Here is a 21,883-nt window from a genome sequence, read left to right on the forward strand (position 1 = left end):
AAATAGGACGAAGGAAAAATTAGGTGATAAAACATTGATCTTTTCAGAGGTTGATTTAGTTTCCCCTTCCAGAAATATTATAAAACTGTGATATAATGTCTTTAATAACTATACATGTTCGTCCACTTGGGTGCACTTGCAATAAAGTGAATATTAAAGAGTATTTCTTGCGCTGAGCCTCACTTTAATCCTCGTTATCGCAGTCGTCGCGTCGCGGAGATCCGGACAGACACGCGTCCCATTCCTGGCTGCCCGCTTTGTTTGTGCGCCCTCTAGTGACGCCAGGGTCATCCTGCACCTTAGCCTTAAATCTCAAATCTAGGTATTTTCACATGATAAAACAGAAGATGTTTGCCTTTCACTCGCTTCATTGGCCACCCTTCACACGTTTACACTTCTCTCCTGCCGCGTACGTTCAGCGTTTATTCTTGAACCGGAACGCATTCGTAACTCCAGCGAAAATGAACAAAAAGAAAAACAAAAATGGCACGGTGTCCCCCCCCCCAACACACGCCAACTCCTCCAACGTGGGCGGAAAAATGTAACGCTGATGTCAGCGGCTCGGCCCGTCTCTGAGGAAGACACATCCTGTCCAACTCTAACAGGGGCCAGAAAGAAAAGAAAGCGCGAAGGAAAAAAAAAATAAAGGACTACGCCTCGGAGTCCCCAGTGCCTCATCTGGAGAAACCCTCCGCTTGGGGCACGGGATGGTGGCTCCATCGGTTAGTGGTTCAGATCCAGGCTGTCCCTCTGGCCGAGTCCTCAGTGGGGAGGGCATGTACTGAGCCAGGCTCCACTGGGGAAGGGGGCGAGACGAAGACACCCAGTCCCAAACTCTGCACGGGTACGAGGAACTGTCTTCCAGTCAGTCGTGTCGTCACCGAGTTTTTAATTCCACTGTCATGGAGGGGGGAGAATAGTGAGGAAAATAAACGCAGATTGTTTATAATGTCTCTTTCGTGTTAATTACACTGTACTTAGGATTCCTAAATGCTGTGGACTGTATTGTTATTCTCCTTCTTTAAGACTTTCGAGACTCTCCCTCTCCTCCCAGTAGACACACCACCCTTTAGCAGAGACACAGGCCTTTCAACAAGGCCGTGCAGGGCTGTCACACTCAATGCAACCCACCAATAACCGCCCGCACTTCGCGAGTCTTTTTGAGGGCCGTGCATGCTTTCATTTTTTCGCAAACAGCAGAAAACTAAAATCACAGGGAATATCAGAGATTTTAAATAAATAATAGAGTTGACCTATTTCCAAACATTGAAAAAACATTACAATAAAAATCACATACCTCCTAATTCTTAACTGTTAAACGTTTTTCCTTATAAACCATACTTCTTCCATGTTGGATAAACTGTACCTCTATGGTCTGCATACTTACATAACCCGGCACAGTACAGGCTTTGAAACGGATAAAACTGCTACATAATCTGCGCAAGAGCTTTAGACCTGGAATGGCGTCAACACCCGCGGAGCTCAGATGTATCTGCGTTGCCCCCTAGTGGCTTTTATTTCTCACAACAGCTAGAAAAGTCCCATCTTTCACCCTATGCCTCATGTATTAAACTGTAAAAAAATATGGCAGCGTGACCAAAATCAATGACGTCAGACACTTTTGTTCTCGGATGCTTTTATTGTTTTTCCGATTCGTCTTGTGATTCCAAGCACGTGTCTTCCATGCCATCGCGTCATGTCCAATTTCTGTATAATTTTTGGCGTTCAGTGACCAGGTTTCAGAGCCACTGGTTTTTGCACTGATCTAATACTTTTCTCTTTAAGAAAATGGGTAATTAAACTGGGGAATTTTGCTTCGATAGTCTGCAATATCTTCCAAACATACCCCATCCCATTTTCAGTTCTTTCCATCACTTCCGTAAGATCTCCGTCTGCATTTATTTGCCATCAGAGGTAAGGTCATCATTTCACTTGAAGGTACTACTTCGGTTTTCTTAGAGTTGTTTACCATGATTTCAGTCCAGTTCTCTTACTTGCAGTTTTTGAATTTGAAGATGAAGGTAATTAGGATTTTTTGCAAAGACAGATACACTAAAAGGTGACCCTAACTCTATACAATATAGTTTATATTCTCTCTACAAAGATCAATAGAAACGTGTAAACATCATTAAAGGTCGGTGAAAGAAGAAGCCTGCAAGTTTCAGGGCACCTCTCCTCCCAACCCAATCGAGTGAGGGGGCGTAGGACAGAGACTGGTCAACACGGGGTCGAGGAGAAGCCCATCGCAGAGGGACGCCTCTCAGGACAGACGCATTCAGGCTCTGGCGAGGCAGGGGTTAAACGCAGCGCTGTGTGCTTTATGAGAAACATACTGTTCCAAAAGAAAAAAAGAGTCGCAACGATCCGCAGACGCCAATGAACGGTATTTCTGAACCTGTGCGTCATTCTCACAGAGCCGGCCAAACCACTGATTAAAAACAAGGAAGCCAAGTGCCATAAAGACGGGAGTCGCGCAGCTTGTTATTTTTCTTTCTGCAAGGCGAACAGGAAAAGATCAATGGCTGTGGTGGTTAATTCTGCCACAGCGCCGGCACAGAGAAAGCTGTAAGACCAGCCCAGAGAAAAGACATTAGAGATCCCAGGGCCTTTGAAGGAGCAGCCAAGAATAATTTCCCACATGTCAGAAGTCCCACCGAAACCACAGGGAGACTGTCGAGATATTTATAAAGCTCAAACTCCTCTGCCTCGGCCCCATTATCCCTTTACAGAGTGGCAGAGCAGACTATTAGGCTTTTATTTCCCGTGAAAAGGAAATTGGGGTGTAAGAACAGGAACGACGATAATCCCGACACTCCGTCCCGGGTCCCGTCTTCATCGCAGAGCTTCGGTCCTCTGTTGTTTTGCGGTAGATGTAATTTGACATGGCATCACCTGGTCAAGCCACACACATTAATACATAAACACACATGCAAAGAAATCACACATGATGCTCTTGCCCCCCCATCGCGCAGCCGGTTTGGGTATTGAACCGACCCCGCGCTCATACAGTCCATCACGGCTGCTTTCCCGATTCTTATCCAGGACTTTATTAGCAGTTTTCCATGATGTCAGCACCCCTCGCCAGAACAGAAAGAAAACAGGACCCTTCCCTTTTACTTTCTGTAATTTATCACCTTACATATATTTGTTACAGTAGAAGTTCAACACTAGTCTTAACACATAGCAGCCTCTCAAACCTCAGTCATTACTGTGCGCTGGCACTTTTTATTTTCAGTCATTTTCTATGGCTTTCACACCTGTCTTCCATTAGACGGAACAGAGCGGTCAGCTTTTCCAAGACAAAGTGGGAATGCTGTGACGGCGGACGACTGATCTTTTTGGTTTATTTTACGGTTGAGCGACTTTAATAACCCCGAGCAGGTTCTGTCGTGTGCTTTCGCTTTGCTTTTGGATACCGAGTCTGAACTTCACGTAGTGGTCTTCACCCTGCACAGAGACCGATCCGCCTGGCCTGCCACATGCCCTGATTGAAAGGGTGAAAGGTCAACTGATAACTGGGCACCATGCAAGATTTAAAAACTGACCCTCTAAGAACACGCTGTCCGGTAGAATTGACTCCTTTCTCTGCTTACGTGTCAAAAACTATGAGCGTAGATCTCATCACAAAAAAACAGAACGAACGGCGCTTCCCACAGTTTTTATTGTTTTGCTGCAAATGCTTTTTCTGTGCAGGACAGCAGATGCACATACATGTAGTCTGTACACGTGTGTGTTGTGGTTTAACACAGAAGCAGACTTGTTTTCAGCTCTTTTATAACATTTTGACCCATGTAATCCACCCATTTCTTGTTCATGTCATCTGTAGGTTCTTCTCCAAAAATATCCCTCTCTAACTAGACTTTGGTATGAATGTAACTCTTATAAAAATAATAAAAAATAAATTAGAAATGAAGAGTTTGCACTAGGCTGATTGTTGTTTTTTTTTTTTGAAACTCTTTCTACAGGACAAAAACAAAATAAAATCTCTTTACATAAAGTGCTCTTCCCCACCTTCGTATATATATGTACAACACACCTCATCCACCCCACAGTCTCAACCACAGAAGAGCCGCAGCTCGCTGGGCTCGTAGGTCACCGCCGGCGCTGGTACCGGCTCCCCGCCCTCCAGCGCGCTCTGCCCCCTGATTTTCAAGTTCAGGAATTTGATCTTCCAGCTGTTGGGGCCGGTGGGGGTCCGGATCAGGCCGAACACCTGCTCGAAGACCCCCAGGCACTTTCGCTCGCGGTGGATCGTCCCGGCCACCGCCACCACCACCAGCCCGTGCGCCGAGGACACGCACTTCAGACCGCGGGGGTCCAGGTTGGGGCTGAGGAACAGCTGCTCGTCCCGGGCCAAGGCCAGCAGGCGCAGGCTCACCAGCTCCGCGCCCCGGTACTCCTCCAGCTGCTGCTCGGCCGTGCTGTAGCAGAACTGCAGCCGCGCGTCGTCCCAGAAGTGCTGCGGCCCCCAGTCCTGCCGCGTCTGCCCCAGCGCGGGGTTCTGAGAGTTCAGAAGCTGGAAGAACCACTGGCAGAACTGGTCCCCCAGCGCCTGGCACTCGGCGGCCTGCTCCCCCCGGCCCGGCGCCGTCTCCGCCCTGCCCTCCGCCTCCACGGCCCGGCCGCTCGGCTTGGGGGCCTGCAGCAAACACAGGAGATCAGCGGGGGTGTCAGGATTGTGCCACCATATTTAAAGTATTTTCAAAGTTACTAAACAACCACAACATGCAGGGTTTATTTGCCGAAGAAGAACACAAAACTAGGGGTCAGTATTTGAACACTGAGATGATGCAAACTATTGTGTGTACCAGTGTAGAGGCGAGACATCAGCCAGCAGGTCTGTGTCGTGGAAGAACGCGGCCCCGTGCTGGGAGAGCTGGAGACACACGCAACGGACGGACATACCGTGCTTCCACGCTGCGCCCGACACACTAAGCAGCCATGCGATCGCACACTGTGTGGACAGACCATGGTGTGCAGAGTGGCAGCCCAGAGCGAAATGGAAAAGCATCCTGCTCTCATCATGCTGTGCGTGTGTGTGTGTGTGAGAGAGAGTGTGGCTGTGTGAGTGAGTGAGTGAGTGAGTGAGTCTGTGAGTGTGCGAGAGTGAGTGAGTGAGTGAGTCTGTGAGTGTGCGAGAGTGAGTGAGTGAGTGAGTCTGTGATAGTGTGCGAGAGTGAGTCTGTGATAGTGTGCGAGAGTGAGTGAGTCTGTGAGAGTGTGCGAGAGTGAGTGAGTCTGTGAGAGTGTGCGAGAGTGAGTGAGTCTGTGAGAGTGTGCGAGAGTGAGTGAGTCTGTGTGTGTTTGTTTGCACCCCAGACCCCTCAAGCACCTGCACAGCCGTCCCCTCCGGACCCCAGTAGTCCAGCGCCGTCTTGATGAGCTGGTGCTTCTCGGACGTGGGCGGCAGCACGACGCCCTCCTTGGCCAGGTAGCGGAAGATGAAGTCGCGGTGAACCTTCTTGCGCCGCAGCAGCTCCTCGGCGCTCTGGCTGTAGGCCAGGATGGCATGGAGGGCCTCTGAGAAACCAGAGAGACGTGTCCCATTGGGTTCAATAGACATCAATAAAACCATCCTCACTGCACATATACTTTGCAATACATAAATGCATAAATAAAAAAAACAAATAAATGTTGAAGTAAATGAATAAATACATTTACAAATCAATGCATTTATTGATTGATTTTTGGCACAAATTATCCTCCATAATTGCACACTTTTAAACGGGGTGCGTTTCCGTCACGCCGGGCTGTTTGAGGGGGTGGGCGGCATCAGGGGGGCGTTTTAGTGCCGAGAAACATAAATTAAAGATAAATATGAACCTTTAAAAAGGGAGTCTCAAGCCCTGCGGTTAGGACAGCGCTGAATAATCACCACACGGGCCAATGAGAAGCCCTAGCCGGGACACTGGACCACTTCTCCCGCAGCGGCCTGCTCTACCTTGGCTGCTCTCCACGGTGATCATGCGGTTGGTGACGGTGTCCTTCAGCGCCAGCAGGTCCGGCTCGGCGAGGCTCTGGAGGATCTCCGTGCAGCCCGCCTTCTGCCTCTCGGACAGCCCCGACATCTCCTCTCAGTCGCCCCGGAGCAGCGCCACAAACCAGCCGATCCCCGCCTCGCCTCCGCGGCAGAGCCCGTCGCTGCGCGGCTCCGGGGGGACACAGTCCCGCAACAAAGGTTCCGGGACCGGACTGACACGACCTGGCGTCAATGCGCATGCTCCACATCACGTCATTACATATATACATCCATTGGTACTGAAGAGCATACGCTCACACGATTAACAAGGCGCTGTGCCATATTATTCATCGTAGTCGTAACAGTATCGTGTGTATGTGCGAACATGCGCAGTTCTGTACTGTAAACAGTGTGTATACCACCTTAAGAATCGTCACGCAGGATGATTGACATCTAGGTTCCCAATCAAAGTGCCGCCTAAGGGGTGTTCTGATTGGTTGAGAAGGCGCAAAGGAGGGCGGAAGGTAAAACATGCGGAGCGCAGAGTAGCGTCAGCTTTATAATGTTACCTATTGAGCTTTAATCCCGTGGTAGCGGGGAGGATAGTGCGTGTGTGTCTTGTAATGGGTTCTCTGGGTGTGCAGTTGTGCCACAGATGTTGCTTCCTGCGGGTCAGAACTCTGCTCACAGCGTTCCAAAGAGACCGAACTCTGCGTTCTAGAAGCCTGCGGGTCTCGCTGGCCCGCGCCCAGGGAGGCCTGCTGTCTGTGAACCCGCACCGCGCCGTGCGCCTGGAGAGATGGAGGGGCGACCACCTCAGTGTACTCTCCTCCCGGAGGGCAAGTCCGCAACCCGCTGATGAAACTGCAGTGGCTGCTTCGCCGGGATCTCATCTGCTTCCTTATGAAAACTGTCACCTTGAGGACACAGTGAGGAGCGATCCCACCCCCGAGAGGCCACTCGTGGGTAAATACTGCGCTGCACTCGTGGTTGGGGATGGATAACTGCTGTTCTGAATGTTAAATTAATGTTAAAGTATTCCACATGTTAACTGCAGTTTAAATTGTGAACATGTTCTGAATTTATACACAGTTGCCTTTTAAAGCTAGGAAAGGGGTCCTTAAGGGCCACAGGATTTTCAGAGTTGGCCCCTACTGACCTTGACTTTAAGTGCACTGCTGACCAGCAGTATTTCTCCCACCTCTTTCAGAATTGGATGCAGTTCCACCTCCGTCTCCGTTCGAGGAGATCACTGATGAAGACGCCTCGCAGATCAGTGTGGACCCGGGGCTGAGTCCAGTTTCGGTCTCGCTGAGGGACTATGTGAACCAGTCAGAGACGCTGCGCAGACTGGTGCTGCTCGGTACGGAGTCATTTAAAATTATTATACTAATTCAAGTTAATTAAATGAGAAATCGCAGTCCCCTCGCTGCTGGGATTGATGTGATGAAGTTCAGAAGAGCTGAAACAGTTGCTCTGTTTCGGGAATAAGCGACTGTATTGTGTGGATGTGAGGAGTACGATTTTGTGCGCTCCACAGGTTTGTGTAATTCTTCTCATCTAATGCTGTGGTTTGATTGGTCTCTTCCCATGCCAGGCGTTGACCTGTCTAAGCTGGAGCGGCGCCCCAATGTCGGGAACATGCTTCTGCGCTTGGACTTCGAAAAAGACGTCCAGGAACGACTGCTCTTCCTCAGAGACGTTGGTGTGGAGGAGATGCATCTGGGTCCTGTCCTCACCATAAATCCCTTCATTCTCACAGAAAACATGAAGAACCTGCAAGCAAGGTGGGCTCCTCTGGGCCTAAAACTGTAATTCAGTGTTCATTGCTCAACCTCTTAAATGTTTTTAAACGGGGAAACGATGCATGACCTGCCATCACAGGAATGTTCTTCAAAAGACAGGAATCGGTTCGTGTCATCAACCAGATGTTTGTAGTGCGTTGCTCTTGTCTGTTTTGTTTTTAAATGTAGAATCTGCAGATAATTGTTCTCTTTCTCTGGACTCGGAGCTGTGATACAGCGCCACGCTTTGGGAAGAGGACAATACGATGAGTTATCTGTAACAGATGTTAAAGTCAAACACTGTTTACTTCACTGTAATGTTCGCATGATAAGCCTGGGGGTTTGTAGCTAAAATCTTTAACATTTGTGGTAAGATCTTTGAATTGTGTTTGTATTTTCATCTCGGCTGGTGAGATATTCCACAGGTGTCTGCCTTTAATAGAGCAATGCAATGTAACACAATAAGATAAATATTTAGTTGATGGTTTAACGTGTTCTACAATGGTTTCAGGGTGTCTTACCTGAGGCTCAAGAGGTTCAGCGCCGATGCAATTGCTCGAATGGTTTCCAAAGCTCCTCACCTGCTAAACTTCAGTGTGGAGAGGCTGGACAACAGACTGAGTTTCTTCCAGAAGCAGCTTGAACTGAATGTACAAAAGGTCAGTTACAGTTGATTTGTGACCTTCAATAAATGCACATACACCTAAAAATAGGTGTATCACTGAAGAGCAGTGTGGCAGTGGTCCAGGTCCGGGTGCATTTGTTTCAGCTCCGTATAGAATTGAGATTATTTACTAAAAGTCATTTTAAGTTTGTGCTGAATGGCTTTAAAAGTGTGTGGGTCTACTCTGAATTGTGTGCAAAACATTATTTATGTAACAAATGGAAACCCATTGGATGTATGTGTCACAAATATTGAATACGCTTTAAATAAATACATTATTCCAATTTACCAGGCAGAGCAGTTTTTATAATTCACATCAACTAGACTAGTCTTGCTTCAGATGGATGCTTTCACTAGGTAGTCTGTCATGTATATATCTCTGTTTTTATTTGGTCTTGTTCTCCAGACGCAGGACCTTGTGACGCGTTTCCCCAGGTTGCTATGTGGGAAACTGGACCCGGTGAAAGAGAACCTCAAAGTAAGATGCACGTAAAATCCCGCGCGGCCATCATTTCCCCCGTTTTTGTTTCCGAATCCTGTTTGGTGGACGTCTCTTGTTGTCGTGTCTGTGTTGGTGCAGGTGTGCGAAATGGACCTGGGGTTCCGGAAGAATGAGGTCCAGCACATGGTCACCAGGGTGCCGAAGCTTCTGACGACCAACAAGAAAAAACTCACCGGGATCTTCGACTACGTACACAATACGATGGGAATTCCACACTCTCTCATTGTGCGATTCCCACAGGTAACACACAGAGTTATACACTGTTTATATATTTTATTGTAGATGGATTTTAGCATCTTATGAGTTCAAGGCTGTGTTTTTGTAGTTGACAGTGTGGTTTAGGGTATTTTACTCCTGCACTGTTGCGTTGCCTCTATTTTGTGATGATTTGATTCAAATCATCTGCACTAAATGCCCCGGAACAGCTTTGCACTTTCAGTTTTTTCTGTCTCTAAATGTTTATGGTGTCATGAGTGCCTAGAACATCAAACTGCCTCTAATGGAATTCTGTATAAATCGCATAATTCAGCTTTTGTTCTTGGCGCTTTCCTTAAAGTTTTAATCCTGTAAAGGCCGAGCTCTCCAAAAGCCGCGCAGACGGCTTTGTTACCGAACAGGCTGTTTAGTCTAGATTGACAGATTAAACATTTCTGCGTTTCCTGTTATTTCTGGCTTGCTTTGAGCTCTTCAACTCTTCGGAGAGAGACGGCCTGAATTCAGCGTGTTTAAGACTCCTAATCTATTGAGCCCAGGATCGGACACTCTGTTTCTGTAGAGTTGCTATCGTTGTGTCAGGATCCCAACAGATCCACTGCATTTCTAATTATTCAAATCATTAAACTGTATAAAGGCAGTGTTTGTGAGAAGAAGTGAAAAGCTCTTTGATTGTGTTCAGCATTAGTCATTTAAAACTAAAACCTCATCAAAACCACACACACATGACCGATACCTGTTTTTAATCCGTTTCCTGCGGACTGACATGTTTATTGTATTGTAGGTGCTGAATGCAAGGCTTCTGAGGATCAGAGAGAGACACTTGTTCTTGAAACACTTGGGCAGAGACCAGTTCGACCTGGCTGAGCCCAACTACGTCTCTCTGGACCAGTTAGTCTCGCTGCCCGATCATCTCTTCTGCGCCACTATCGCCCTGGCTTCTCTCGAGGACTTTGACGTGTTCCAGAAGACACTTTGATTTAAAACCTACAGATCTGACAACAAGTCCTGGATTACTTAATATCAAAGTCTGTGAAACTACTTTTGATAAGTACTTTTTGAATTTGCACATTTCCTGTTTTGTGTTAAGCTTATGAATATTGCCAAAATAAAGTTTTATAACCATACAATATGTATCTGTGTGCATGTGTGTTTATGTATATATATTGTGTAAACCTCTATAGGCTGTGACTCGGCTCACGCTCGGCTACTCGTAGATTTGTAACGCCAGGTCAGAATACAAAATAAATACACAGAAAAGCAACATAGGCAGATGGCACTGACCTACACTATCTTACCCGCCTATAGATGTAAAGCTCCCCGATTATTCCCTGAATTCCTCAATCCAGTCCCTCTTTCCCTTGACCTGTCCCTGAGCCACAATGCCTAAAACCTGTGCTGGACCCACTGCACATCGACTGGCGACGCACTGCTTGTGTGCTGCTGGTTGCGTGTGAGTAGAACGTAGCACTAGAACATAAGAAAGTGTCCAATCGGGGTCATTCGGCCCATCCTACTTGTTTGGTGTCCATTAATAACTAAGTGATCCAAGGATCCTATCCAGTCTGTTTTTGAATGTTCCCAAATTGTCTCTTCAGCCACATCGCTGGGGAGTTTGTTCAGATTGTGACGCCTCTCTGTGTGAAGAAGTGTCTCCTGTTTTCTGTCTTGAATGCCTTGAAGCCCAATTTCCATTTGTGTCCCCGGGTGCGTGTGTCCCTGCTGATCTGGAAAAGCTCCTCTGGTTTGATGTGGTCGATGCCTTTCATGATCTTGAAGACTTGAATCAAGTCCCCACGTAGTCTCCTCTGTTCCAGGGTGAAAAGGTTCAGGTCCTCAGTCTCTCAGTAGGACATTCCCTTCAGACCTGGAATAAGTCTGGTTGCTCTCCTCTGAACTGCCTCTAGAGCAGCGATATCTTTCTTGAAGTGTGGAGCCCAGAACTGTCCACAGTATCCAGATGAGCTCTAACTAGTGCATCGTACAGTCTGCACATCACTGCCCTTGTTCTCAATTCTGCACTTTTGACAATATACCCTAACATCCTGTTTGCCTTTTTTATTGCTTCCCCACACTGTTTGTATGGAGAAAGTGAGGAGTCCACATAGACTCCTAGGTCTTTCTCATGCGTTACTTCATCTAGTTCTATTCCTCCCATAGTGTAATTATAGTGGACATTTTTGTTACCTGCATGTATTACCTTGCACTTGTCCACATTGAATTTCATCTGCCAGATGTCGGCCCACAACTCAATATCATCTAAGTCCCTTTGAATAGCCTGTGTGTGTGTAAGTAAGCAAGCGCTGTGTGAGGACTGCGGCGGCACTAGGACCCGGATGCTGTGTGTGGCGCAGCTGCAGTGTGGACTGACTTCAATGCGCAGCGCTGCCTCGGGTCAGGTAAGCGCGGGGGCTCGTTAAACACGACAGACACACGCAAATGCAGCTCGACACAGAGGTGTGTCAGAGCAGGCCTGCAGACTGGCAGCTGCGCGGGCCACAGGGCAGTTCAAGTCTCGGGGTGTGTGGACGCGGTGCAGCGGAGCCTCTGCGGTGAGATGCAGCTCCGACTACCGCCTGGCCGGGTCAGCAGTGCCGCAGCAATGCACAATACCTTAACACTGCATGCTCTTCCCAGTGCCGCTGTGATTAAACGCGTGTCTACAGGGTAGAAACGTGTCCTGCGCCCCCCGGTGCAGCACAAGCTCAAAGGCAGCCGCAATGAACGTGTCCAGTGTCTGAGCGACATTGTTGCGGACGCTGCGGGGCTGATGCTCAGAGAAGCGGGTTACTGCTCTGAGGAAGCGGTGTGTGCGGCTGCGGGCAGATAATAAGCCAATGAAATGCGCACCGGCGAGGCCATCCGTGGTGCTGTGTTACTGCCTGCCTGCCTGCCTGCCTGCGCGGAGGCTCTGCTGTGTCCATCGCAGTGACATTAGTCCACACGGATCTTGAGATCTTCACGCTTTGTGCAAGGTTAGTATGAAACGTGACCGTTATTATAGACGTGGGTGTCTTATGTATGCTTTCTTTCTTTTTGTTATTTGCTGTTTGTAACCCTTCTCCTGGAGCAGGATCGTGTTGCTGGCTCTCTGTGTTGTAACCCTGCAAAAGGAGATGTATGACCAAGCATTTTCATAGCTCAGAGCAGGCTGTTGAAATGTCATTGCACTGGACTGCTTCATGCATGTGGCTCCTGGGTAATTCCTTTGATTGACTTATGTCTAATGTGATTTGGCTTGTAAACCGAGACATGCACAGAGGGACATGACTGTAATGGTATTTAAATAATAATCCAGCCTCTGTTAGTTTCTAATACACGGCATGTTGGCTGTTTTGTGTGCAGATGTACCCATAGCAGAGAGAGTGACTGTGTGACTTTGTGTGACTCCTTCAGTACAACTACATCCAGGACTGAAAGGGAAAAGCGTTCCTCATGCAGAGGGATGTACAGAGCAAAGCGCCAGATCTGGTCCAGGAAGGAGCTACTGGCTGAGTCCTAATTAGGCTAATGAGGATCACAGCCCTTCAGACAGACGGGTGATGAGCGGCCAGCTCTCCTCTCTCTGTTGAGTTCCTGGAAGCCTAGACTGTCCGTGGCTTTGTGCTCGGTGTGCCAGAGTTACTCTGAGGTTCACTGATAATATTGTTTCAGGACGTTGAACAGGTTGAGGGAAGTGGATGTGAGTCACAAATACTTAGAAGGCCCGCTGGTAGAATATACTCCTCTTTGATTGTCATGTACAAGTGTGTGCTTGTAGTTCGACCTGTAAGTGCTGCTTTAGTGTAGGGCCACATTGATGCTCATTTAACAAAGGAAGGGAAAAAAGTCTGCTACTGCATTTTGTTGCTCTGCTCCAAGACAGCTGACTACAGACACAAAGCTGAGGATGGATGAGACACTCATAGTTCGGAAAATAAAAACTTTTTGGTTGTTTTCTCTTTGGTTTTAAGATGTTTTGTATCTGTTGTTGATCTGCTACAGAAAGCTGCTATGACTTCATGTTGTGTCTGGAATGGGTTCCTAAATGTCAGGTGGATAGTGACGTTGCAACCTCTTGCATCTTACAAACGTCACAAGATATCAGACGTGAGGTTGGCAAAGCCTTGGGTACCGGCATTTGCTAAATAATGATACATACTCATTAACTGAGACAGCGTTTGGTCTGTGTCCTTGTCTGCAGCCTGTGAAATGGACGGGGAGGTGGGCAGAGCGGGGAGCGGGGGGCCGGCGGGGCGGGTGACGGTGTACTCCGTGCCGGGCTGCCCCCACTGCCGGCAGGCCAGTGCACGGCTGCGGGAGCTGGGCCTGCCGCTCTGCGAGGTGGACCTGGACCGGAACGCCGAGCTGCGGCCGCGCGTCCAGGAGCTGACCGGCCACGGCGCCGTGCCACAGATCTTCTTCAACGGCGTGCACGTGGGGGGCAACGAGGACCTGCTAGCGCTGGTGAGTGAGTGAGTGTGTCATGTTTAAAAGGGATGATAGCATCAAGGTTATTTTGTCGTCGTCATAGTGGTTATCAGACTTCTTATAGTAGTCATCACCATCGTCAACACATTGTAGAAATGGCCGTTACTCAACACCTGTTACTCAGAGAGCAGCGCGTCTTTCATGACGGAGATCATGATCACTCCACGCGCGTTGGTGCACAAGGTCTTCTCATAAATGGGCTGTTTGTGTTCCTGAAAGCAGCAGTTGTTTCCCGGACTGTTTTATCTCCCCATGGTGCATGTGACCGGGGAACAGGGCTAAGACAGAGTAAATAACCACCATGAGCAAGGCACCAAATCCTCTTGTCATTGGCCAGGCCCCCGAGGAGCTGCAGAGACTGGTGCGCATGGTGAGGGACAAGCCTGTGCCGCTGGACGTCCTCCCGCTGCCCGGGGAGGAGCCGGAGGAAGGGGAACCCCGGGATGGAGGTCTGTATCCAAGGTCGCTGTGGTCACGGGAGAGGCTGTGGTTCAAATCGAGTCCCGGGACAAAACTTCTCCGTCTCGGTTATGTTTCATTTTGCCCGTCTGTCCATATCTCTTCAAGATCGATGTATGTATAAAATGTCGAGTGACACGATCCGCCGTGACGGTGGTTTTAAGGCGCTCTATTCTCTCTCGATGAGAAGACGCATTAGAACATATTTATTTGAGTAATCATTTCAGGAACCGTGAACTATATAGAGGGCTCTTCTGATGCAATTTAATGCAGAACCAAGTAAGCAAATAGGACTTCTAAGAAGTCAGCTGGTGGAGCTTATCGGCTTCCCTGGTAGTTAAGTTCTTTCGGCCTCAGAGTTTTGAGAGAGATACAGTTACAGTTATTCCTCGTTTTCTGGAAGGAAAGTCTCAGTTTTTAATCCCCTCGGTGCTGCATCGTTTTACAGTGATTCATCCACTCAGGAATTCATCCTTTAGATTTCCCTGTCTCACTCACGGCAGAAGCAGGTGACAACAGAGCTGGAAGGGTCAGCTGTACGTCTGATTTCGAGAGCGGCGGTGGGTCGCCTCGCCCTTCAAAGCCACACCTCGTCTGCTTCCACAGAGTTTGAGTGTGAGAGGGATGATTTTGCCGACATGATTGTGGGGTTCAAGCGCAGTGGGGTGATCGGACGCCACAGACGAGGGCTGAGAGAGTGGCAGCACGCCGTCACTGGGGAGCAGCTGGTCCACTGGCTGCAGAGGGGCCAGGGGCTGGGTGAGTTTGTGTTGTTGTATTTTAGGTTTGGGCTCTGGGGACTAGACTTGAGAGATGCTTTCTTGAATGCGTCTGTCCGGTAAATCAGTCTTTCTTCTAATGAGACAGGAGTGGAAAAGAGGGCCTGTTATCCTGTCATCACAGACGGGTTTCCTCAGCTAAATCATTTACGTGTGGAGTTCTGTGGGCTTTCAGGTCTGTCTTGTGGGCAATGGCTGTCAATCTGCTTGAGTCTATTTGTACCCAAAGGTGTTTACAGCTGCAAGGAAGAAAAGCAGAGGGTTGCCCTGGATAAGGGTGTCGGCTAAGAAATATAATAATAATAATCAAAAAATTTCTGCAGCTTTGTCCTGTTAAGCGTTGGCTCGTTTTGCCTGCGAAACGCTAACGACTCTCGCTTGAATCCTCTAGACAGGAGTGAAGCCCTCGAAACCGCAAAGAGTTTAATGGAGAGGAGGTTTTTTAACCCTGTGTCTGGGACGGGGCAGTTTGAAGAGAATAGCACCCTGTACAGATTAGTGGAGCACCCTCGCTTCTCGCTGAATGCCGGGGAGACGGCCGAGTGCAGTCCTGTCATGGGTATGTAGCCAAACGCACACAAGACATGGAGTGAATGACTGAGCCGCCTGAAACAGAGCTCTTTCGGCTTAATTATTCATGCCGTGTACACAAGATACCTCCCTGTGAAACTAGACACTCTTTCAGAAGGTCATCCAATCCCCACACATCAAATTAGCAGGTACATCACAGCTGCGATATATCCATGTAGGAGTTTATATAGCCACTAAAATCCCCCAGAATGCTTTGCAGAAACAACTAACCAAACTGTCAGTTGTGCACTACTAATGTGTTGAAGCTCTGAAGACCTGGTGTTTGACTCGCATCTCGGTGGCGGGATCTGGGCTTCTTGTGTGTTTGGCTTTGGGATCGGCTTCTTCCTCGCTCTTCTGCTGTGGCTCTGGTGTTGGGTGTATCGTGCTTTGGGGCTAAAGGAATCTGGTCAGTGGTTATCTGCAAAACCGGTGGGTTTCCAAACCCTCCTCTGTGAGATATTCCTAACCGCTGCATGTGATGTCTCTGTGCTGGGCCTGGCAGGGCCTTCTTGAGCAGCTGCTTCACTTGAGGACCAAAACACCTCTGTGATGCTTCTCCTGCTCTGCTCTCAAGTACCTTCAGGGTTTTGTGTCTCTATTCTGTCAGAGTGAGGAGATAACAGACCTTTCTGCTCCTAAAACCGCAGATTCCCAGCTGCAGTGTCTCGCTTGCACGCGTCTCTTCGAATTAATTTTTCACAAGTGTCAACTCAAATCGGCGTGCGCTTCAGGGCGGGTGTCTCGCACAGCTGCTCCTCAGAGGGGATGGGGAGGAACAACACAGTTTGCGGATTTCTGCGTAAAATAAACTGTCACACTGATATAGGTCACCCAGTGACTTTGAGCATGACGCACAAAATAATAAGGGAAACCAGTGGATTTTAAAGTTGTTGTTTCTTTCCCTCTGAACGTAAACCTCTCAATGTCTCACACTGTTTCTCTGCCAACTCACGAACCCTTCCTTGTGTTCAGCTGCTGAACTCTCCGAAGCCCTGAGGCATCTGATCCTGAAACTGTACGCTGAGCACCTCTCCCCGGACGGCAAGGTAATCCACTCTGCCGTTGGGCTTTCTCTGACGTCTTCACTTCCCCGCACGGATGTAGACCCGGTTGACCGCTGTGACGTTCCTCTCCCCCCAGTCTGTGGATTACAAGGCCATGTCCCAGAGCCCGTCCTTCCAGAGGTACTGCGATCTGGCTGTGCAGCTGCAGCGGGTGGAGCTGCACGCTCTGAGCCGCGAGGAGAAGCTGGCCTTCTTCATCAACATCTACAACGTGCTGGTCATCCACGGGCACCTGCGCCTCGGATCCCCGCAGAACGTGTGGCAGCGCTACCGGGTAGGCGGGGCATTGAGGGGGCGGCTTGTCTTTTGTGCATATAGCTGGATCTCCAGTGCTTGCAGTCTTACACAGAGTTGGTTAAAGACGGACATGTCCACTATGATGCAGTCCACCTTCATGTCTCGTTTCTTTTCACTCTGGGTTTTGTTCTCCAGTTCTTCAACTACGTGAGCTACCTGATCGGCGGCGCCGTGTTCACCCTGCAGGACATCGAGAACGGGGTGCTGCGGGGCAACAGGAAGGGCGTGGCGCAGCTGATGAAGCCCTTCTCCAAGAGTGACCCGCGTCTCCAGGTCGCCCTCCCCAACGCAGAGCCTCTCGTTCACTTTGCCTTGAACTGCGGAGCAAAGGGCTGCCCCCCCATTAAGACCTACACAGCCAAGGTATGTCCTGCCGATACACGCTGACGTGATGATGGAAATAGTTTGACGCAGTCCTGAATGTGTTTATTCTTGCCAACCAAGTCAGAGCCAAAATATATACCTTCTCTCATGTAGGTGTTTTAGTTTTCCCAAGAGTTTTGGTCATGGTTTCCCTGTGGAATTGCAGTTTGTTTACAATGTTTTTTACGTAAACAGTTAAGAGGAAGCATGTACAGCATTTTATTTTGACCCTGGAAACCGCGATTATCTGCACGGCTGAAGTCGGGCGACAGATATCAGTGTGTCGAAACACGTGACCCGACCAGTCTGCCGCTCCGCTGCAGGACATCGACCGGCAGCTGCGCACGGCGGCTGAGGCCTTCCTGGAGAACGACAGCGCCTGCAGGGTGGACCGGGCGAAGGGAGAGGTGCGGCTCAGCCAGATCTTCAAGTGGTACAAGGTGGACTTCGGGGACACGGACGAGAAGGTGCGTTGCTGTGGCTCGCGCTCGCGGAATAAGAACAGGAAGTGGGTGAGCCGGGGGACCAGGCTAGGGCAGGAAGTGGGGCGTAGAGGCACACAGGGAGCTGGGGGCTACAGCTGAGCCCTCGTTTTATTGTTGTAATATACCGATTATTTTTTCCCACAGCTACTGAACTGGATATTAAACCACATGGGGGACTCTCCCAAGAAGTCCAGCCTGGAGGAGGTCTTGAACGCCCCCTGCTACAAAGTGCTCTACATGCCTTACGACTGGTCCCCTAACACTACAGACTGAAGGCCCTCGGGGCCGGGCTGTGGGTGCCAGGAGTGGGCATAGGCAAATGTGGTGCATTGTGGGTACTAGGCCTCCCTGTCAAGCACATCTGGGCAGTGCTGAGAGAGCGGGGGGGCTCCCAGGACTACCAGCAACTGCCCACACAAGCCATAGAGACTCTTCAACCTGCACAGCAAAAACTAGCATCTCCTGCAGTCGGGCTATGCGGCAGCTTGTTTTATACTGAGGGGTCAAGGTCTACTGTGTCTGTAATGTGTGCTTATTTGTGTTACTGTTTTGGTTGGAGTGAGGGAATCTGTTTTAAGGTGAAATATTATATTTTTCCATCCAGGTGAAGACTTGAAGGCGTTAGGAAGCTAAATGGCTGGCAGGGGTTTCCTGGCACTCGAGGGTTCTTCTCTCCAACCAGCACCCACTCACTGCACTTCTTTACATTGCATTTAAAGATGCACCCGTGGCTGGCATGCCCCCCCAACAATACGTCTCCAAATCTAATTCTTAAACTGTTCACAGACGTTTGTTTGGCTAGCTGGGCAGAGCGTTAGAAACCCCCCTTTGTTAATACAGGTGTCTGAGTTTCAATCCCTCCTATCGTGACATCTGTGCTTCGTAGTTCTGATATAAGAACATAAGAAAGTGTCCAGTCGAGAGGAGCCTATTCGCCCCATCGTGCTCGTTTGGTGTCCATTAATAACTAAGTGATCAAGGATCCTATCCAGTCTGTTTTTGAATGTTCCCAAATTGTCTCTTCAGCCACATCGCTGGGGAGTTTGTTCAGATTGTGACGCCTCTCTGTGTGAAGAAGTGTCTCCTGTTTTCTGTCTTGAATGCCTTGAAGCCCAATTTCCATTTGTATCTCCCCTACTGCCGGCCAGTTCTTTTAAGCAGTGTATGCACTGTGTTCGTCAATGTTTGGGAGACAGACCCAAAAAGCTAGCTGTAGTAAACTGTATTTATTTATTGATTCCAACCTGGATTAAATAGTAGGAGTTTGCAGACTTCGGTGTTTCTCAAAAACCTGTATGCAGTCCTGGTATGGTTGCTTTAAAACTATATTGGATTTGAGTTAATCAGATGGAACTCAAAGCAGCACATGATTGGAAAGCAGCAGTTCACAGACCAGCATCAAGACTCCTCCTGGTCGTACTTCAGGGTGTTTGATTTTATTATATTTTCCTTTTCTTCCTCCCGGTAGTCTTGATAGCATTCTGTAGATATTAAAACCTCCGTAGAGCCTGATGGGGAGAAAAAACATTGCACATTATAAAACCTTTTTTGACTGAGCTATGCAGGATATTTGATAGTCCTTGTTTTTATGTAAAATAAACCTATCGATAGCATGAGAAAAATCTATATTTACTCTGATATTTTCTGTATGTACTGTAATATTTGGAACCAGGTACCTCGCATGGCTACAAGCACAGGAAAGGCTTGGTTTGTTCCGTGGGCAGCGTGTGATTAATAATGAGTACTGTAGCATAAACACACCTGTTATTCTGCTTTGAGTTGTTAATTCATGGACTCCAGTTGCCTTCCTCTTCCCTGTGTCCGTGTCCCTTTTGCAGTCAGCGGTGTGGCCCCGTTCCTGGAGAGCTGCAGTGCCTCGTATTTACGGGCCAGCTGCAGTGGGCAGTGTTCCAGCGCTGGGGGAGCGTGTGAACTTGTCCCGTTAGGATCGGCTATGTGCATCACGAGGTCCTCCGTGGCTCGGCTGGCACTGAACCCAGAAGACTCCGGGCCGAGGGCAGCGGACGGCCGCCCCGGTCAAGCATTTTTAATAAACTGAGACGTCCCTACAGGCTGGGAAGTGTGAGCACGTGCAGAACCCTCTGAAGATCAGTCGGACCTGTGCTTAGAACGCAAGAGCAGTATGGTCTGGTGTGGACCACTGGGAAGGGTTGTACTTAAAGAAACAAACAAAAAAGCAACACACAAAACAACCCCCAAGTGGACTTTGCTTCTCTGGGGTGTGAACTTCATTCCAAGCTCTCCTAGTGGGCCTGTCTGCTTAGGAATGCATTGGAGAGCATCGTGCCGTATCCCCCGGGGTCTGTCTGAGCTCCCGGCCGACTGGTTCTGTCCCCACTTGAAAGCTGGACATCCGGTCTTTTTTTTTTTTTTTTTTTGCATGTGACTGAATTCAGCTTCACATTGGAAGTGAGAACAGTTCCAGGCTCTTTCCTGGTGGAGACCATGTGTGGTGATGCTCCGCTCTCCCAGCCTCCTTCCCCCGTGGCGGGTGGCGTCTCCCAGGGCCTCTGGACACCCATACAGCCCAAACCACAAAGAAACGCATCCTGCACATAGGTTTCATGGATACACTGCGATTCGCCAAAAATAGAACCCACCAATACATCTTGTCAACATAGAGGATGTCAATTTTAAAGTATAAGAACGTATGTGTAAAGTTTAAACCATGACCTATGTTTTAGGTATATCGATATGTCAATGTGTGCCAGAAATTGATTTAAATAGACATTATAGACACACGTATGTTAAAATCTATACCTTTAGATTTCCAGAGGTTTCAATATGTGACTATTTGTGCAGAAAGGCCATCTATTTGTGAAATGTTCTCTCAGGATGTGTCTTTATATTCCTCTCGCATGGGAATGCAGGTCCAGGGGCCGGTAAGGGAAGGCAGTCTTATTTAACAGTGTCTGTTGACGGTGCATGTATGTCTTACAATCGTCTGTGTTCACTGCATGTTCAATGGTATGGTGATGATTTGAGGACTAGATCGAACCCAAACCCTCTTAGGATGTCACTCAGCCTGTTCCCAGATAGTGCCTTTGAAACAACCCTGCATGACAGTGAATACCTCGTTAACATTAGCCCCTCTTTAGGAACAATTAGAAACGATTGCATAGTTTTCCCTGTGTGTCTGTGATTTGCATAGGAACCTTAATTGTGTTTTTTGATCCCACGCATTTTCCCTCCCTGCGGTTATATAACCGAGCCGATGCCCTGAACTGAGTGATCGGGGTTTTATTTTGATTACACACAATGAGTGTTTTGCCTGTGGTATTTGCTAATCAGGTCTCAAGTGTTAACAATGCTAGTTTCACACTTTTAAGGAGGTCTGTATGTATTTATTTTTATATAAAGGAGAGACATTTGTATAAATTGTGCAAAATGAAAATATGCTAAGACACAAAAAACTTCCACAGATACCAGGCAAATACTTCTTGCTTCTAGTGTAGTGTTGTGTAGATTTCTTCTTCAAATATCTTATCAGGAAACATAAAACGACTGTGATGCAGACTTTTTAAACAAAATGTTATCACTGTAAACATGCTCGTGCATGGAGTATAATCGACATATCTTTACCCTTAAGCAATACATTTATCACAATGCATTTAAAAAAATATATGCAATGATGATCTGAAATAAATATGGATTTGAACACTGATTGCGTTGTTGGTGTTGGTTTGGGATATTGGTGCCATTGTTTTGGAGAACATAATTCATAATCAATAGTCCTTTTTGATTGATTTAAATGATAGTGTATATATAGGTGTGTGTGTATAATCATCATCCTCAATTGATCCACTGCTGGATGGAGGTCCCCCGAGACGTTTCCATGCTTCCATGCCTGACTGCTGCCTAAACCTGAAAATAAAGCACGTCTCACCTGCAGTTGTCCACTGGGACGGCCCCCCGCTCCGTCAGCGTTACGAATGCACACTCGGAGGCTGGAGGTCCGGATGACCCTCCTGCGTGACAGACCGGATACAGGTCACTGAGGGCAAATTGCTTTAGAGCTGGGGGAGCGAATGGTGGTACCCCCCAGCACATACGAATAGCCCTTTCAATGCACACACTGCAGACCTGGCAGAGCACACAGCACACAGCAGGGGAAACACACTCTTAAAAGCTTGATCGGGTTCCTCGGTGGAGTCCCTGGGGAGGCTGTGGAGGGAACGATACAAAAGCCAAATCCCAGAAAAGGGGCTTCGTTTCTCCTCCCCCGTTACTGTTCATCACCTCGTCGCTGC

General features: G+C 48.4%; 3 protein-coding genes across 3 annotated transcripts; 2 read left to right on the forward strand and 1 right to left on the reverse strand.

Moving 5' to 3' along the window:
* Positions 1–3,642: 3,642 nt before the first annotated feature.
* c6h3orf38 (chromosome 6 C3orf38 homolog) lies at positions 3,643–6,338 on the reverse strand. Its single transcript, XM_066706019.1, has 3 exons — positions 5,942–6,338; positions 5,333–5,520; positions 3,643–4,639 (listed from the first exon to the last, which is right to left on the reverse strand). Exons 1-3 carry the CDS (start codon positions 6,066–6,068, stop codon positions 4,055–4,057), a joined length of 900 nt encoding a protein of 299 aa, XP_066562116.1. The 5' UTR covers positions 6,069–6,338; the 3' UTR covers positions 3,643–4,054.
* Positions 6,339–6,440: 102 nt separating this feature from the next.
* Positions 6,441–10,256, forward strand: mterf3 (mitochondrial transcription termination factor 3). The gene is made up of 7 exons (XM_066706018.1): positions 6,441–6,925; positions 7,170–7,322; positions 7,557–7,746; positions 8,255–8,402; positions 8,814–8,885; positions 8,988–9,149; positions 9,907–10,256. The coding sequence occupies exons 1-7, from the start codon at positions 6,583–6,585 to the stop codon at positions 10,099–10,101; spliced, it is 1,263 nt and encodes a 420-aa protein (XP_066562115.1). The 5' UTR covers positions 6,441–6,582; the 3' UTR covers positions 10,102–10,256.
* Positions 10,257–13,313: 3,057 nt separating this feature from the next.
* On the forward strand, positions 13,314–21,297 carry LOC136751744 (uncharacterized). Its single transcript, XM_066707538.1, has 9 exons — positions 13,314–13,568; positions 13,930–14,041; positions 14,658–14,810; positions 15,222–15,389; positions 16,376–16,449; positions 16,544–16,741; positions 16,900–17,127; positions 17,451–17,594; positions 17,757–21,297. Exons 1-9 carry the CDS (start codon positions 13,314–13,316, stop codon positions 17,883–17,885), a joined length of 1,461 nt encoding a protein of 486 aa, XP_066563635.1. The 3' UTR covers positions 17,886–21,297.
* The last annotated feature ends 586 nt before the right edge of the window (positions 21,298–21,883 follow it).

Source organism: Amia ocellicauda, chromosome 6, assembly GCF_036373705.1.
Source record: "Amia ocellicauda isolate fAmiCal2 chromosome 6, fAmiCal2.hap1, whole genome shotgun sequence".
Taxonomy (NCBI): Eukaryota; Metazoa; Chordata; class Actinopteri; order Amiiformes; family Amiidae; genus Amia; species Amia ocellicauda.

Coding starts and splice junctions, on each gene's coding strand:
- LOC136751744 (XM_066707538.1), top strand. CDS start 13,314: ATGGACGGGGAGGTGGGCAGAGCGGGGAGCGGGGGGCCGGCGGGGCGG. Junction 14,042..14,657: donor AGGGGAACCCCGGGATGGAG/GTCTGTATCCAA, acceptor CTGCTTCCACAG/AGTTTGAGTGTGAGAGGGAT. Junction 17,595..17,756: donor TCGGGGACACGGACGAGAAG/GTGCGTTGCTGT, acceptor TTTTTCCCACAG/CTACTGAACTGGATATTAAA.
- mterf3 (XM_066706018.1), top strand. CDS start 6,583: ATGGGTTCTCTGGGTGTGCAGTTGTGCCACAGATGTTGCTTCCTGCGG. Junction 6,926..7,169: donor CCCCGAGAGGCCACTCGTGG/GTAAATACTGCG, acceptor CACCTCTTTCAG/AATTGGATGCAGTTCCACCT. Junction 8,886..8,987: donor CGGTGAAAGAGAACCTCAAA/GTAAGATGCACG, acceptor GTGTTGGTGCAG/GTGTGCGAAATGGACCTGGG.
- c6h3orf38 (XM_066706019.1), bottom strand. CDS start 6,068: ATGTCGGGGCTGTCCGAGAGGCAGAAGGCGGGCTGCACGGAGATCCTC. Junction 5,521..5,941: donor CACCGTGGAGAGCAGCCAAG/GTAGAGCAGGCC, acceptor CTGGTTTCTCAG/AGGCCCTCCATGCCATCCTG. Junction 4,640..5,332: donor CGGAGGGGACGGCTGTGCAG/GTGCTTGAGGGG, acceptor TGTTTGCTGCAG/GCCCCCAAGCCGAGCGGCCG.